Source organism: Nelumbo nucifera, chromosome 8, assembly GCF_055504915.1.
Source record: "Nelumbo nucifera cultivar China Antique chromosome 8, China Antique-T2T, whole genome shotgun sequence".
NCBI classification, from domain to species: Eukaryota; Viridiplantae; Streptophyta; class Magnoliopsida; order Proteales; family Nelumbonaceae; genus Nelumbo; species Nelumbo nucifera.
In genome coordinates, this window is record NC_142656.1 from 50952452 (window position 1) to 50970163 (window position 17712).

The 17712-nt window shown below is 33.7% G+C and overlaps 1 protein-coding gene across 1 annotated transcript; it reads left to right on the forward strand.

The window, feature by feature from the left end:
* The first annotated feature begins 2131 nt into the window (after window positions 1-2131).
* LOC104601664 (TMV resistance protein N-like) lies at window positions 2132-12132 on the forward strand. The gene is made up of 5 exons (XM_019198463.2): window positions 2132-2662; window positions 4669-5785; window positions 7188-7466; window positions 7588-8589; window positions 11220-12132. Exons 1-5 carry the CDS (start codon window positions 2187-2189, stop codon window positions 11745-11747), a joined length of 3402 nt encoding a protein of 1133 aa, XP_019054008.2. The 5' UTR covers window positions 2132-2186; the 3' UTR covers window positions 11748-12132.
* The last annotated feature ends 5580 nt before the right edge of the window (window positions 12133-17712 follow it).

Genomic DNA, 17712 nt, shown 5'->3' on the forward strand with positions numbered 1-17712 from the left:
AATTTGATCTTCTATATTTTTTTGAAACTAAAAATAATTTTTTTTCATATAACTATAAATTGGTGGATTTGATAGATTCAATTTAATATTATATTCTTGAATATTTTGTAAACATTTTTTTTTTGTTTTTTGGTAATTTATAAATATAATGTTATTTAGTATGAATTAAAATATTAACTAATAATTATAAAAATATATAAAAATTGTAAGATATATGTCATGCACAAATTTATAAATATTAAGTACTAAGATAGTTATTCTATAATTAATATTTTATTTGTATAAATTCTTGGGATTAAAATCATTGTTGATATAAAGTTGGATTTGATAGATTATTTATTCTATTTATTTATAAAATGCTAATTTTACATATTATTTCTTTTAATTTTTAGTTGGAATTGCTAATCATAAATATGTATTGTTTGTTTGGATAAACAAAAAGTTCATAAAAATTATTTTATTTCATTAAGTATCACAAAAGGTGAGATGACACAGTGGCTTAAAGTAGTGTTAAGAGTTTTAGCTTTGATTAACTTTTCAAATCGGGTGGGACTGGTTGGAACGAGTTTGGAAAATTTAGAGGAAAAATTAGACGGGTTTAGGGTTGGGTACATAGGTGGATTTGGAAATGGGTAGGGCAATTTGCTCAGGTACCCTACCCATTAAACAATGTTTTAATTAAACAGTCTGGAGGAAATGTAAATGCAGATCAATAAAAGCCACCTGCCCAAAGCAAGAAGCTAAATTTTTTATTTTATTTAAGAAAAAAATCGTTTTCCATGAGAGAAGATTTTAAAATTACAACTTGAGCGTCAAAATGAATTGTATCAACTCACCATAGCTACTGTTTAATTATGAACAAAGCTTTCAAAATTGTCGTTAATTAATTCAGAGCGGATTCATAAAGTGCATCATAATATTTAGTTGGCCCTTCTTAGCTCTTTGTATTAGAGAATAAAACGAATTCACGTCTGTGCCCCACAAAGGTGCCCCACAAACACCCCACAGCATATTCCAACCATGTATTGGAAAGATCTCCCACTCACAATTTTGGGGCGCAGATGTGATCTCAGACTAAACAGGGCCTACGACAATAGCATCCCAACCAAGGGCAAAACTTGAGTGGAGATGGGTTAAAGCTTAGCATTTTCTATTAACCTCAGGGGACACAGACCATATATAAATAGGGGTGAGTATTCGGTTAAAACTCAAACCGAATAAATCAAATTTTTAAAAACTGAACTTATAAAATATAAATCGAACCAAAACCGAATTATTAAAAAAACCAAAAAACTGAAATCAAATTTTTTGGTTCGGTTTTTGGTTACTTTGGTTAAAACAGAATTTTGTTAATATTATATATTATATATTAATATATTAATATATATTATAATATATGTATAATTTAATGTATTTTATATATTTTAATATTATATATAATATATATTATGTTTTACATATTAATAATATATATTATAATATGTATATAATAAATTTAATTAATTTGATTTTTTTCGGTTAACCGAATTTTCAATCCTAAAAATCGAAACTGAAATAAAAATTTTTTAAAATCGAATTAATTGAATCAAAAAAACCAAAACTAAAAATTTCCATTCGGTTTTTCGATTTTAACCTAACAATGCTCACCCCTATCCATAAACCAAACTTAACCAGAACCAATCAGAGTTTTTCTAGTTGGATCGGTGTAACCTGGCGTAAGTTAGCGAGAGAACTTTGACTCTGACTCCCAGCAGTAAGAGATTACTTGACGTTAAAGCCACTCATTCAATATTCAAAATTTTTCATAAAAACGAGGCATTCATAAAACCGAGTTACGGAGTTGTCATCCACCGTAGAAACCGTTTGTAACTGCAATTTAATTATTTTAACAACTTGTAAAAGCAATAAGTCTCAGTTAGCAACTTCAACTGTTAATAAACGGCCTCTCCTTAGATAATCATCGATCACATTAATATAAAATGGTAACCAATAAAATAACCATCATCATACATCAAAAGATTAAAAAATTAAAAAATAAGATGAGTTGCCAAAGTTTGACTTTAGTTCTGAAGTACTGTCATGGATAAAGAAGTTCATGGAAGAAACAGCTGCTTCCTGTGTTGGTGGTTCATATATGGTCAGCAAGCTTAGCCCCAGAACCATAGTATCTCTTGAGCTATTTTCTCATGGCTTCCTGTTATTGGAAACACATGGTCTTCTTGAGTTCTGTAGGTGAAGAATCCAACCAAAACTTCATTGATGATTTGTATACATCTTTGGTTCAAAAAGGGGTTCAAACGATCAGAGATCATGAAGAGGTCAGCAGGAACGGAGAAGAAATTCCACCTGAAGTGCAGAAAACAATGGAGGAATCAAGGATTTCTGTCATCGTTTTCTCCAGGAACTATGCGTCTTCCAGATGCTGCCTGGATAAACTTGTGAAAATTCTAGAATGCAGAAGAAAGATGGGCCAATTTGTTCTGCCTGTTTTCTATGACGTCCATCCGTCTGATGTGCGGAAACAGAGTGGATGTTTTGCCAAAGCATTTGCCGAACACGAAGAGGAGCAAGGCGTAAGGATGGAGAAGGTGCAGACGTGGAGGACAGCTCTGAAGCAAGCAGGAAATTTGAGTGGATGGCATCTAGACAACGCTACCAAAAGGTTCTTACTGAAATTTAAACAGCTCCTTTCAATTTTGTATGCAAAATTGCATAAGCTAATCTATATTATATTATATTTATAAAAAGGATGAGATACACCTTATTTTTTGGTAATAGACCTTGAGTTTGTAGATTTGGTCATTCTCTATTGTGAGGGCATAAAACATGATTTGGATGCCACTCTTCAGTTCATTCTGTTCCCTCTCATTAGTCCCATATTTAAGGTATTTTTGTTTCCCATCGTTAAATTCTATTAATTAAATAATAGGTAAGTGTGGTGAAAAAGAATATTTCTATAATGAGGTAAATTAAATAAAATATAAAATTAAAAGCAATTAGAAGATTAAACCATTTTCTTGTTTAGGTGGTGGGATAATAGTGCAACCTTCTTGTTCAAATGAGTCAACCCATGATATAATTTTCTTTCTTGTTCATTTGGCTTGCTTTGGTTCATTCTATTGGAATTTCTCCTTTGACTGACTCTCTTGGTTGTTTTTTCTGGATTAGCCATCCCCTTTGTACATATTTCTCTCCTTTATTCTTTGAATATTATATATATTTTACCTTTTTCAAAAAATGGAAGTGCACATAAATTTTGTAGAAAACATTTAGGCACATTCTAACATTATAAATTCATCATATAAAAAAATAAATGTGATAAGTAAAATTATTTCTATTAATAATAGAAATGGAATACAACAATTAAATTTGAACCAAAAGCAAATATGGTTTTTCCATCTAAGTTGTGGGTTAGTGGTTCAACTATCTAGGTCAAATGGGCCGGTCAACCCATGGTCTCTTAACTAAATAATAAAAAAATAAAAAATAGATAGAGATACAAAAAATTGTGAAAAGTATAAAAAATTTGTAATAAAAATTGGGCCTATCTCTAAATAGTATATATTCATCATATTGAAAGTGTAATAAATAAGATTTATTTTTATTAAAAATGAAAATGGAATATAAAAATTAAGGAAAAAAGAGAAATAAAGTCTCACCCACTACCCCTCGTTGATTGGGTAAAATAGTTCAATTTTTCAACTAGTGATGATGTCTTAAATCAGCCAATACACATAAAAATAATTTAACGAATGGGATAACAATTTAAGGATGTGTTTAATATTATACATTCTTCATATTAAATAAAAATATGTGTGGAAAAAGAAACATACTTTTACTAGTGATGGAAACACTGAAAATAACACACAGAAAGAAAAATAGAATTGATGATGACCTACCGATGGCGCATGGACTTAGTCAAATAGGTCTAGTCATTTAATTAGTTGTTGACCAAGGCAATGGTTTTTGTAACAGTGGTTTTGGGTTGAAATATGGTTTGAGATTTATCCAAGTGACAGATCAATTAATCTAATTGTTCAATTTACTGCAAGTTCAAAACATCAATAAATTAAAGATTTCAAGCTAGATCTTTAGGTTTAAACGCAATAAACCCACCTTGTAAATCATGCTTTCATTACTTGTCTTTGTTACATGGGTTCTGATAAGAACACCAAAATTATCACCATCAGCGCATTTGAATTGCCAATGCAATAAATGTGAACATTTACTAGTGAGCCTAAAATGAATAGAAGTTATTAATTGTAGGGTTTTTCCTGGTAATTAATTTTTTTAAGATTTCACAATGGAAGAATAAAAGATAAATAACAACCTTAACCTTTGCATTAACAAAAATAATAAATTTTCTCTAGCTAACAGCTCATGAAAGCTTCTAAAAGTTAGGTGCACCAAGAGGAAATTGCAGTCCTAATTATGCTTACTTTAAACACTTAGTAGTTTATTACTTCTTTTCAATTTCGACTTGATTCCGGTTTTTATGTTTATAATTTGACCAATAGTATATAGCTAACACTACTAAATACCATCACATTGACTATGTATTTCACTTCTGGTTTAATTTTATATATGGCTTAATTATTTCAACTGACTACGCATTCATTGATTGATTTATCTTTCTTTCCTTAACACATTTGTTTTGCAATCGGACAGGGAGCAGATATTGATCATCAAACAAATTGTGAGAGTGGTTTTGACCAAATTGAGTAAGACATTGTTGGATATTACCACCTACCCGGTTGGAATAGACTCCCGTGTGGAGCGTGTGAACTCACTTTTGAAAATTCATCAGTCAGGTGATGATATTCGCATTGTAGGAATCTGCGGTATGGGTGGAATAGGTAAGACAACCATTGCTAAGTCTGTATACAATCTACTTTTTCACAGTTTTGAGGGCAGTAGCTTTCTTGCAAATGTTAACGAAGACTCTAAGAAATCTAATGGTCTTGTCCTTTTACAAGAAAAGCTTCTTTCAAACATCCTAAAGGAAGAAAGATTAAAGATAAGTAATGTTGATGAAGGAATTACATTGATCAAAGGAAGACTTGGTAGTAGAAGGGTTCTACTTGTTCTAGATGATGTGCATCAGATAAACCAATTAAATGCTTTGGCTAGAGAGCGGAGTTGGTTTGGTGCAGGAAGTAGAATTATCATAACCTCTAGGGATGAAGATGTGCTAGATGTACTTCATGTGGATGAAAAGTATAATGCAGAAACGTTGAGTGATGATGAATCCATTCAGCTTTTCAGTTGGCATGCTTTTGGAATAGATCAACCTAAAGAAGAGTATTTGGGTGTCTCAAAAGATATAGTACATTATGCCCAAGGGCTTCCTTTAGCTCTTGAGGTGTTGGGTTCTTTCTTGGCTGAAAACAGAAGCATGGCTGAATGGAGAAGTGCTTTGGAAAAACTAAAACGGATTCCTTACAATCAAATTCAGAAAAAACTCAGAATAAGTTTTGATGGACTAGATGATGATGAGAATGCAAAGGATATATTCCTCGATATTGCATTCTTCTTCATTGGAATGGACAAAGGCTATGTAACTACAATATTAGATGGTTGTGGTTTCAACGATTCAGAAAATGAAATTGGTATCCTTGTTCGTAAGTCTCTTTTAACAGTCAATGAAAACAATGAGTTGAGGATGCATGATCTACTACGGGACATGGGAAGAGAAATTGTTCGTGAAGAATCTCCAAAGGAACCAGGAAAACGAAGCAGACTATGGTTTCATGAAGATGCCCATTATGTATTGGAGAAATGTAAGGTAATGATAAAAAATACAAAAGAATCTCTTATATATATTTGTGTGAATATCAGTAATATATAGGAATTTATACATTTCATGTGTATGTTAATATCTAGGATTGTCAATGAACCAGTTTTGGGTTGGGCCCATCCAAGTCAAAATCAATTTGGATGGATTGGATGGACCAATAAGATATATTGAATTGGACCAATCCAGACTTAATGGTTCAAAGTATTTATTAGATTGAATTTGACTTGGTCCACCCGTAATAGATTTATATATTGGATTGGGTCAGACTGAACTAATATCTAGTCCATTGATAGAAGAATACAAGTGTCAATGAACCTGGGTTTGGGTTGGAATCAATTTAAATTAGAACCAATTTGAACAGATTGAACTGTCCAGACATTGAATTGGACTGATCTAAAATGGTCCAGAGTATTTTATTGGGTTGGATTGGACCTGGTCCATATGTAATGGACTCATATTGGACCAGATTGGATTGGGCCAAATCTGGTTCAATTGACACCCCTAAATTATATCTATATCTATCTCTTTCTCTCTCTCTCTCTATATATATATATAATTTGTCATTTAAAATAGTCTAAACAACCACAGAATGTTCTTGAATTAGGATGCGTTGGGTCACAATAAAGCCTTCTTTGTATTGGATTGGATTTGTTTTCTTGCTCCTTAATTGCAAATGATTAATTAATTTGCTTTCTTTTTGCCATGTGACAAAAGAGAAAGAGCACAAATCACACTTTGAATACAATAACTGATTGCTTTGAAGTTTAAGACACATAGAAAGTGAGAACCACCATGCATGCTTAAAGTGAAAAAATATTTTGGGACTACAGAAGGCTTGCTTATTGTGAGTATAAGTTTAAGAAATAATTAATTACTAAGGCTGCGTTTGGCAATGATGCAAATTAGCGTGAATGCAAATATATAGAGTGTAAAATGGTCCATATAAATTGCAAAGTCAGGTTAGTTTTGCATTGACAAAGTTAACTTCTTACCAAATAGATTTTTAATTAGCTGTAATGGTTGTAAACAAAAATTCCAATAAAGTCTATGCCTTTTTTTATCAAAAGCCCACTTGAATGCAAATTTACTTCTTTCTTATTGATGTATTTTTATATCTTATTATAAATGTAAATAAGCATTGTCGGTCATTTGTCAGTGCATAAATGTAATGTTGCCAAACAGAGGCAAAAGTGAATCAGAGTGCAAATCTACCCTGAACCGGCCGGGATTTACACTCTATTTGCATCGTTTCCAAGCGCAGCCTAAAGGACTAGAACATTTCGACTTTGAAGTCAATATCATCATATTATAGATGAGCAAATTAAGAATTTATTATCAATTAAACTGTGCATGTATATAAGCATTAGTTGCTCATTGAAGTTTCTATCAGGCAACAGAAAAAATTCAAGGCATTGTACTAGAAAGCCTATCCAGAACAGGTAATCTACAATTGACAACCGAAGCATTCGATAGGATGAAAAAGCTAAGACTACTCAGAATGGATTATGTAACGCTAACGGGGTCCTACGAGCATGTCTCTGGAGAGTTAAGATGGCTGTGCTGGCATGGTTTCCCTTTGACATTTCTACCGTCCAATTTTAATCTAGAGAACCTCGTTGCTCTTGATATGCAACATAGCAGATTGAAACAAGTCTGGAAGGAAATCATGGTATATACAGCATTAATTTCTCTATGTTCTTCATCTTTCAGTAGTAGTTGTACATATATTTCAAGCATGGAATTAATGAAATTAACTGATTTCTTCCTCTTTTCTTATATATATGTGACAGTTGCTTGAAAAATTAAAAGTACTTGATCTCAGTCATTCCTATTACCTTACCAGAACTCCAGACTTCTTGGGACTTCCCAACCTTGAGAGATTGATTCTTGAAGGCTGTACCAGCTTGGTTGAGGTTCATGTTTCTATTCAACTTCTTGATAGAATCATTCTTCTGAATCTGAAAGATTGCAAGGAACTAAAGGGTCTTCCAAGCAGCATTTGCAAGTTGAAATCTCTTGAAAATCTTATTCTCTCTGGGTGCTCAAAGCTTGAAAAGTTGCCAGAGAAATTAGGAAATATGGAATCTCTAACGGAGCTTACAGTAGATGGAAGTGGAATAAGACAATTACCTTACTCCATCTTAAGCTTGAAGAAGCTCAAGATATTATCTTTAGAAGGATGTAAAGTATCATCAGATAATTTATTCCATTCGTTCTTCTCATCAATGCTATCTCCAGGAAAGAGTAGACCTGATTCCAATCTCCTACCCAATTCTTTCTCGGGTTTATACTCCTTAAGTGGCCTAATTCTCAGCAAATGCAATCTGTCAGAAGGTGCTATTCCTAATGACATTGGGAGCTTACAGTCGTTGAAAGTATTGGATCTAAGCCACAACAATTTTACTAGTCTACCATCCAGCATCAGTCACCTTTCCAAGCTCGAGGTTCTTGAGTTACAGAATTGCAAAATGCTTCGATCACTTCCAGAGCTTCCGTCAAGTTTAGAGGAGTTGTATGCACCTGGTTGCTCATCACTGGAAGGATTCTCACATTATGGCCAAGAGTCAAGTATCAGTTGCCTGTCCAGACTCCTTCGCATTAATTTAAGCCGTTGTACACGGCTTCAGTCACTCCCGAAACTTCCTTCAAGTTTGCAGGAATTAAACCTTTGTGATTGCGAGTCATTGAGTTTATCAAATATGCCAAACACACAGAGCTTACTACCGTTTGAGCTTCATGACTGCAGCGAGATATTTGAGCTTCAGGACCTTGGTAGATTGGCATCTTTCGAGGTAATCATCTCTTCATCTCTCTCTCTCACACACACAAACACATTAAAAATCAGACATTACTAACATATATATTTATGCTTCCCAAAAAGCCATTTTCACAATATCCAAACAAATACAATATTTTATGGCTACTTTTTCCCTAAACTGAATGAATTTTTTAGGAAGATACTTAGTTGGAGGACATGCATCCTACTATAACCATTTTACACACTAATTTTAGGTTTTACGAGTTTAGGGTTTAAGATTCAAGGGTTGGAATTTAGATTTTAAGGTTTAGGATTTAGGATTTAGGATTAGAGTTTAGGTGCTTAAAGTTTAGGGTTTAAGGGTTTAGAGTTTAAATTTTTAGAATTTAGGATTTAGGAATTTAGGTTTTAGATCTAAAAATCAGGAGGTGGTACCATGCATGTCCTCCAACTTGTTCAACATTTTCTCTCTTCTTCCGTTTTCATCCACCATCAAACTAGGACCAACTCTCTTCTTCAATTTTATTAAACTTCACCCTATAGTTTGTATTTTACTAAAACACCCCCTATAGTTTGCAATCGATTTACCAAATCGACCTAGTGGAAGATGATAGTTTTGACCCTAATGTCCATTTGAGTCAATTTAATCAAAAGAAAATAAAAAATACCATTTCCCCCCTAGTAAGATATGAACAACCACTTTGGTTCTATTTGGTCAATTTTGTTTTATGTATACGAAGAAGTGTTAAGGGTACTTTTGGAATTAACAATCATGGCCCATGCTCTTGAACATTTTCGACTCAGTTTAGGTGATCATGTTATTATTTTCAAATAGCAAAGTAAACACTTCTTAATAAAAGACCGATTAAGTAAATAGGTTGCAAACCATAGGGGGTGGTGTTTTAGTAAAATGAAAACTGTATGGTAGGTTTAAGTAAATCCATGAAATGAAACTATAGGAGTGTTCTTGTAAATGACCCTAAGAGAAAATCAAACATGTACTCTGTCAGTTTGATTTTGTAGAAAAGTACAAATACAGAGGAAATCAAAGATAAGAAGAAACAATACAATGCCATCTTTAATAGATTTCTTCTTGATAATAATAATAATCAATAGAAAAATGTCATTGGATATATGAAGTCCTTTTAGAAGTAGCTGAGATAAGGAGTTAAGGCCCCTCTTTGGTTCGTAGGAATAGGGGTCTGGAATCGGAATCGAAATGAACTATTCTGATTCCAACTGTTTGCTTGGGCAGAATCAGAATCTCATTCCCATTCCTGCTGGAATGGCATTCCCCCATCTGAGGGAATGGTCATTCCCTGCCTCTTCCTTGGGAATGAAATCTCATTCCTATTGATTCCAATTCCCATTCTCATTCCTGTCTGAACAAAACAGACTATATAGGCCATTCTGATTCCGACTCCGGAGGATTTTGATTCCAATTCCAACTGTCAACCAAACGGGCCTTGGACCTGCAAAAGTGTCACCGGAAGAACTTTTTCTTAAAGCCCAGTTTGGAAGGAGTACAAATGCAAATATGCAGAGCACAAAACCTTCTATTTTGTATTATTTTATATGTATTTGTACTGTACATATTTGCATTTATACTCTTTCCAAACTCAGCCTAAAAATCATGGACTACATTTCTTAATTATATACAAATATTTAAAAATGCCCATACCAGAAACTTTCCAATTTTTATCTAAAAGTTGAAATTTGTATTGCCATTAATTGATGGTATTTTGGCGACATTTTCTTTTCCCTCTTGGTGGTATTGAAAAGGGAGAATTAAGGAGATAATGGGATGAATGTAAGCCTTATGCGTACTTAAATCAACCCTCAGTTCATATTTTAACTGATAAATAACATAATAGGATATGGTTAGTTGAATGCATAAGTAGCTACCCCATAACACATTTTTCAGTACTAGCACTATGAAATGCACCTCAACCACAAAATTTTGCCCCATAAACACATACTTTTGGGTGGTGTTTGGCATCGATGTTGTTGCTCCAGAAAACGGTGATATATCAGCGTCATATTGGAAAAATCGGTGCTCCAGAAAATGGTAACATGTTTGGTACCGTTTTTCCATAAAAAACGGTACTCCAAACCATGCCTTAGAAATCAAGAAGGTGTGGTAAGGGGAAATGCCGAATTCGACGTTTTCTCAATTTGAAGCTCATTGCTGCCAATGAGGACATGATGTGGCAGTGACGTGGACTTCCTATAATGGATACAAGTGCTGAAAACAAATATTGAGCACTGGTACTAAACAGAAGGTATTGTTGTTGCCCCAAGAAACATCCTACCTGATAGCAACATTTTCTTAGAAAACAGTGCTGTATATGCAGCATCGATACCAAACATATACTTAGTATACCAACACTATGAAATGCACCTCAAGCAACAAAATTCTTTGCCCCATAAACACATATTTTGGTACCGGACATCACCATGAAATGCACCTCAAGTTATAAATTCATTCATTCATCTTGCAACACTAAAGTGTTTATGGTGCAACTTTACAGTTTAAGGTTCATTTGTTGGTACTAATACCACAAAATGTGATTTTGCACCTTGGAATTGCTCTCTTCAAATATATAATTTTTCTGCTCTTCTAATTCTTTAAATTTATTGCTGTTTTTTGATTCAATGTAGCAGATAATTTCTGAGGATGGTGGGCTAGAAGCCTTCTTTTATGAAGGTAATATTCCAAAGTGGTTTCATCACCAGAGCTTTGCCTCTTCAATATCTTTTGAGGTTCCCCTACTTTTAGATCACAAGGTTATTCAAGGGTTGATCTTATGTGCTATGTATGAAGTCGACAACAATGACAAAAAACTATTTGCTTATTTTGCTTACCTTGATGCCTATTTTGTTAATAAGACCAAGAAAGTTGACTGGAGATATCCTGCTAATTATGGAGGCTCTGTTCTCTTTCGACATGACACACACAATATGTGGGTAGCTTACATTCCACATGCTCAATTTGGGAATTTGTTGAGTGGTGGGAATCAAGTGGAGGTCTCATTTGAATTGGGGTCAGTTTCCAAAGTGAAGAAGTATGGGGATCAATCAATTTTCAAGCCTGATGAGATGGCAATCCAGGTGAAGAAGTGCGGGATCCATTTTTTATGCAATTTAGATGAAACCAGTTCACAGGAATGTGAGTTATTGCAAGTTGGGTGAATTAGTATGGTGCTGGCGCTAAAAAGTATCAGTTGTTGTGACAATTCTACACTGGTTTTGATTTGTTGATACTTTAGTTTCTTGGATATTCCGCATTAGATCTGTTTTGGGTTTTATTGTTTAAACTAAATTTAATTTACCACTTATATCTCCAACAGAAGGGATCCAGTGGATAAATTCCAATATTTTGCTCATCACAGATTTAATTTATTTGTACTCCATCTTCTTAGTCCTGATCATCAATGGGTAAATGCTCACGTGCATTTTTCTTGCTGACTTTTTCTAGAAAGGATCTAATGGCTACACTCCAAATTTTATATCACATAAAGTGGAGAAACATTGGAATATAGTCACTCCCAACAAATGGTAAATGATGAAGTTCTAGTTATTGTATTCTTGGACCTCTTTAAATTTTATAAAAGTAACCAAAAGATTTTAGTAACTCAGTTATCACTAATTACAAGAGAATTTAGGAATTCATTAATTGATTGTCCCTTTATTTAATTTAGTATTAAATGTTCTGTTTATTATATTAAAATTTTTTGTTAATATAGAAAATTAAATGTAAATAGTAATTTAATATTAAATGTCTAATAATAAACACTAGAAAATTTTAACAAATTTGATGAAAAATAAAGCCTATGAGGTAGGGGGCATGTCGAAACCTTACCCCTCTAAAAAGACTACCAGGGGCTCAACAGTTCATAGAATATACAAAATGTTTGAAGAGGCTCAAATAAAAGAAATGAGTCCAGATCAGGTAGGCACGTCATTGTAAACACATTAAATGAGTATTTTCAATTTTTTCATGCCAGTTCCATTCAAAATTTGATGAAGTCCAACCCAAGTCCGCCCAAGTTGCACCCCTAATTATAAACAAATCTACAATTAATAAACCCCCTGCATCTCTAGTTAGTTTTAAACATTCAAATAAATACCAAAGGCACTTGTAGGGAGCCTTACCGGACCCCTCAATGAAACCGAAAGCCTTAGCTTGGGAGATGCCATCAACAATCACCCTGAAATATTCAGCCACTAAGGCCATGTTTGGTTCATTGCTCTGGGCCTCATTTTCTTAATTCTTGCTCATTTTATGCAAGAATGGGCAAGAATGAATAACATTAGAGTGTTTGGTTACAAAATTCTTGCTCAAGGCCACATTCTTTTTAAAATGAAAAATCAGTCCCATTGCACAAAATTTGACTAGCCTGCAGAATGAAAATTAATCATGCCCCATCTTGCTCATTTCATTATGAGGAAACTCTACCTATAAAATTGTTGCCAACTTGCCATAGATGTTTACTTTTGTGAAAGCACTTTTATAAAAGTACTTTTACATGAAAGCACTTTTATGAAAATACTTTTACAAAAACACTTTTACGGAAGTACTTTTATGAAAGCACTTTTATGAAAGTACTTTTACGAAAACACTTTTATGAAAGTACTTTTATAAAAACACTTTTACAAAAGTACCTTTATGAAAGTACTTTTATGGAACCACTTTTATAACAGTACATTACTAAAACACTTTTACAAAAGTACTTATATAAAAAGCACTTTTACAGAACTACTTTTACAAAAGTACTTTTGCGGAAGTACTTTTACAAAAGTACTTTTATAAAAGCACTTTTATGGAAGTACTTGTATGAAAGCACTTTCTATAAAAGTACTTTTATAATAGCACTTTATGAAAGTACTTTTATGGAAGTACTTTTATGACATCATTTTTATAAAATCACTTTTATTAAAGTACTTTTATAAAAGCACTTTTACAAAAGTACAAAAGCACTTTAGGAAAGTACTTTTATAAAAGCACTTTTATGAAAGTACTTTTATAAAAGATCTTTTATAAAAGCATTTTTTCGAAAGTACTTTTATAAAATCACTTATAAGAAACTACTTTTACAAAACATCTATGCCAATTGGTAAACATTAACTATTAGAGACCTAGGCTGGCGGTTTGTGAATACCGACACTTTTTTGAAGAATTAAAATGAGCAACATAGGACACTTGTCAATCTGAACAACCACTTTGGTTCTATTTGGTCAATTTTGTTTTATGTATACGAAGAAGTGTTAAGGGTACTTTTGGAATTAACAATCATGGGCCCATGCTCTTGAACATTTTCGACTCAGTTTAGGTGATCATGTTATTATTTTCAAATGGCAAAGTAAACACTTCTTAATAAAAGGCAGATTAAGTAAATAGGTTGCAAACCATAGGGGGTGGTGTTTTAGTAAAATGAAAACTGTATGGTAGGTTTAAGTAAATCCATGAAATGAAACTATAGGAGTGTTCTTGTAAATGACCCTATAAAAATAAGAGAAAATCAAACATGTACTCTGACAGTTTGATTTTGTAGAAAAGTACAAATACAGAGGAAATCAAAGATAAGAAGAAACAATACAATGCCATCTTTAATAGATTTCTTCTTGATAATAATAACAATCAATAGAAAAATGTCATTGGATATATGAAGTCCTTTTGGAAGTAGCTGAGATAAGGAGTTAAGGCCCCCCTTTGGTTCGTAGGAATAGGGGTCTGGGATCGGAATCGAAATGAACTATTCTGATTCCAACTGTTTGCTTGGGCAGAATCAGGTTCTCATTCCCATTCTTGCTAGAATGGCATTCCCCCATCTGAGGGAATGGTCATTCCCTGCCTCTCCCTTGGGAATGAAATCTCATTCCTATTGATTCCAATTCCCATTCTCATTCCTGTCTGAACAAAACACTATATAGGCCATTATGATTCTGACTCCGGAGGATTTTGATTCCAATTCCAACTGTCAACCAAACGGGCCTTGGACCTGCAAAAGTGTCACCGGAAGAACTTTTTCTTAAAGCCAGTTTGGAAGGAGTACAAATGCAAATATGCAGAGCACAAAACCTTCTATTTTGTATTATTTTATATGTATTTGTACTGTACATATTTGCATTAAAGGAAGAATTAAGGAGATAATGGGATGAATGTAAGCCTCATGCGTACTTAAATCAACCCTCACTGCATATTTTAATTGATAAATAGCATAATAGGATATGGTTAGTTGAATGCATAAGTAGCTACCCCATAACACATTTTTCAGTACTAGCACTATGAAATGCACCTCAACCACAAAATTTTGCCCCATAAACACATACTTTTGGGTGGTGTTTGGCATCGATGTTGTTGCTCCAGAAAACGGTGATATATCAACGTTACATTGGAAAAATCGGTTCTCCAGAAAATGGTAACATGTTTGGTACCGTTTTTTCATAAAAAATGGTACTCCAAACCACGCCTTGGAAATCAAGAAGGTGTGGTCAGGGGAAATGCCGAATTCGACATTTTCTCAATTTGGAGCTCATTGCTGCCAATGAGGACATGATGTGGCAGTGACGTGGACTTCTTATAATGGATACAAGTGCTGAAAACAGATATTGAGCACTGGTACTAAACAGAAGGTATTGTTGTTGCCCCAAGAAACACTTTTATGAAAGCACTTTATGAAAGTACTTTTATGGAAGCACTTTTATGAAAGCACTTTTATGAAAGTACTTTTATAAAAACACTTTTACGGAAGTACCTTTATGAAAGTACTTTTATGGAAGCACTTTTATAACAATACATTACTAAAACACTTTTACAAAAGTACTTATATAAAAAAGCACTTTTACAGAATTACTTTTACAAAAGTACTTTTGCGAAAGTACTTTTACAAAAGTACTTTTATAAAAGCACTTTTATGGAAGTATTTGTATGAAAGCACTTTTTATAAAAGTACTTTTATAATAGCACTTTATGAAAGTACTTTTGTGGAAGTACTTTTATGACAGCATTTTTATAAAATCACTTTTATGAAAGTACTTTTATAAAAGCACTTTTACAAAAGTACTTTTATGGAAGTACTTTTATAAAAGCACTTTTACAAAAGTACAAAAGCACTTTAGGAAAGTACTTTTATAAAAGCACTTTTATGAAAGTACTTTTATAAAAGATCTTTTATAAAAGCATTTTTTCGAAAGTACTTTTATAAAATCACTTATAAGAAACTACTTTTACAAAACATATATGCCAATTGGTAAACATTGACTATTAGAGACCTAGGCTGGCGGTTTGTGAATACCGACACATTTTGAAGAATTAAAATGAGCAACATGGGACACTTGTCAATCTGAAAAGAATTCATTTTTAGGAAAAAAACATTTGGTTCATAGCAATATTTTCTCATTTGGCCTATTTTTACCCATTCTTTTCCATTTTAGAATTTCATCTTGGGTAAGAATGAGAATTGAACCAAACATGGCCTAAGTTTGTACCCACTCCATATTTCTAAGCAAAGGCAAATAGAAGATTATTTTGATGGTCATGACAAATGCCACCCCCACCACTAATACTAGGATTTATCTTTGCGGGCCCATCAACATTAATCATCACTTTATCCACTAGAGGAGGAATCCAAAAAACAAGCTTGAGCTTAGGAAGAGGAACAAACCTAGGATCAAGACCCAGGTAGGCCATCTGCAACCAATGATGTATAGATCTCTCCTTGACATTAAGGCTATGTTTGGTTTGAAGGAAAAGGTGGGGAAAGGAAAGGAAAGGTAGGGAAGCTCATACAAGGTTTGTAAAGGTTTCTTTACCTTACTTTTCATTTCCTTTCCCTACTCTTTCCTTCAAACCAAATACAGCCTAAGAGTAGCTGAGATCTCTCTTAACCATAGAATAATTTTGGAAATAATAGAAGAAGAAGTGTTACTCCTTCCCTCCATAAGTTTGTCGTTACACTCCTTCCATAACTCCCACAAAATGAATGTAGTATAAAGCATCCTAATGCCAAGAATGGGGCTAGGAATGAGCATGCGAAATAAGGGGTAGAGACAGAAGAAGTAGAGGAAGAGTTGTAGCCTCTTCTTAATTTTGCTTAGGATTTCATTCCCCCCTATCCTTTTTCTGGATTTTGAGGGGGGGGGGGGGGGAGTTGGTCAATGGGATTTTGATTCCCATTGACCAAGACTCCCAAGTTCTTTTTTCAGATTTATGTGGGGACTAGGGAAAGTCTATTTTCCTAGGTATCACTTACCTGGGTAAGTGATACTCATATCCTAGGTGGGTAATTAACTTTCCCACCTTGGGGGGAAGTTATCAACACTTTGATGGGACAAAAATGCTCTTTGTAATAATGGATTTTTATGACTAAAATGGTCATTGCCTTATTTACATGGGAAATAAAAGAACATGGGTTAATGCACTTACCTGGGTAATTCTTTCCTTGGAAACACTTATCTAGGTAAGTGCATTTACCCGGGTAAGTAACTTACCGAAAAACGAACGGGGCCTTAGTGTTTTGTTTTCTCCAACTTGATTGGTCGGGCCGTAATTAGTTGGTTCTTTCAGTCCCCCTGTCCTGGTTTGTTCTTTTGTTTGTTAGGGTTGGTTGCCCTAGTTTGTGGTTTGTTTTTGGTTGGGTGATATCCCATGTTTGAGGAGCGCAGGGGCCTCCATCGTACACACCTTGTATGCCCTTGTATACCCTTTCTGTTTATTATTAATAAATCTTACCTTATCCTTTTCAGAAAAAATAAAATAAATTAGGGCGATAACCCAAAATCCATCTCTAATGGGAGCTCTTGGAACCTGCCAAAGTTGCCAATACAGAACCCAGCTACCCACTGTATCCTCAGAATTAGGGCTGTCAATTGGACTGGATTTGGTTCAATTGGATCCAGTCCACTGTGAGTCCATTATAAACCAGGTCCAATCCAATCTAATAAATGTTTTGGACCAATTTGGACCAGTTTAATTTAATGTCTGGACCTCCAATTTGTTCAAATTCGTTTTGATTTAGATTGGTTTCGATCCAAACCTGGTTCATTGACACATATATTCTTATCTTATATCAATGAACTAGATATTGGCTTAATCCAACCCAACCCAACATAAATTTGTTATGAACGGACTAGGTCCAATCCAATATAATAAATA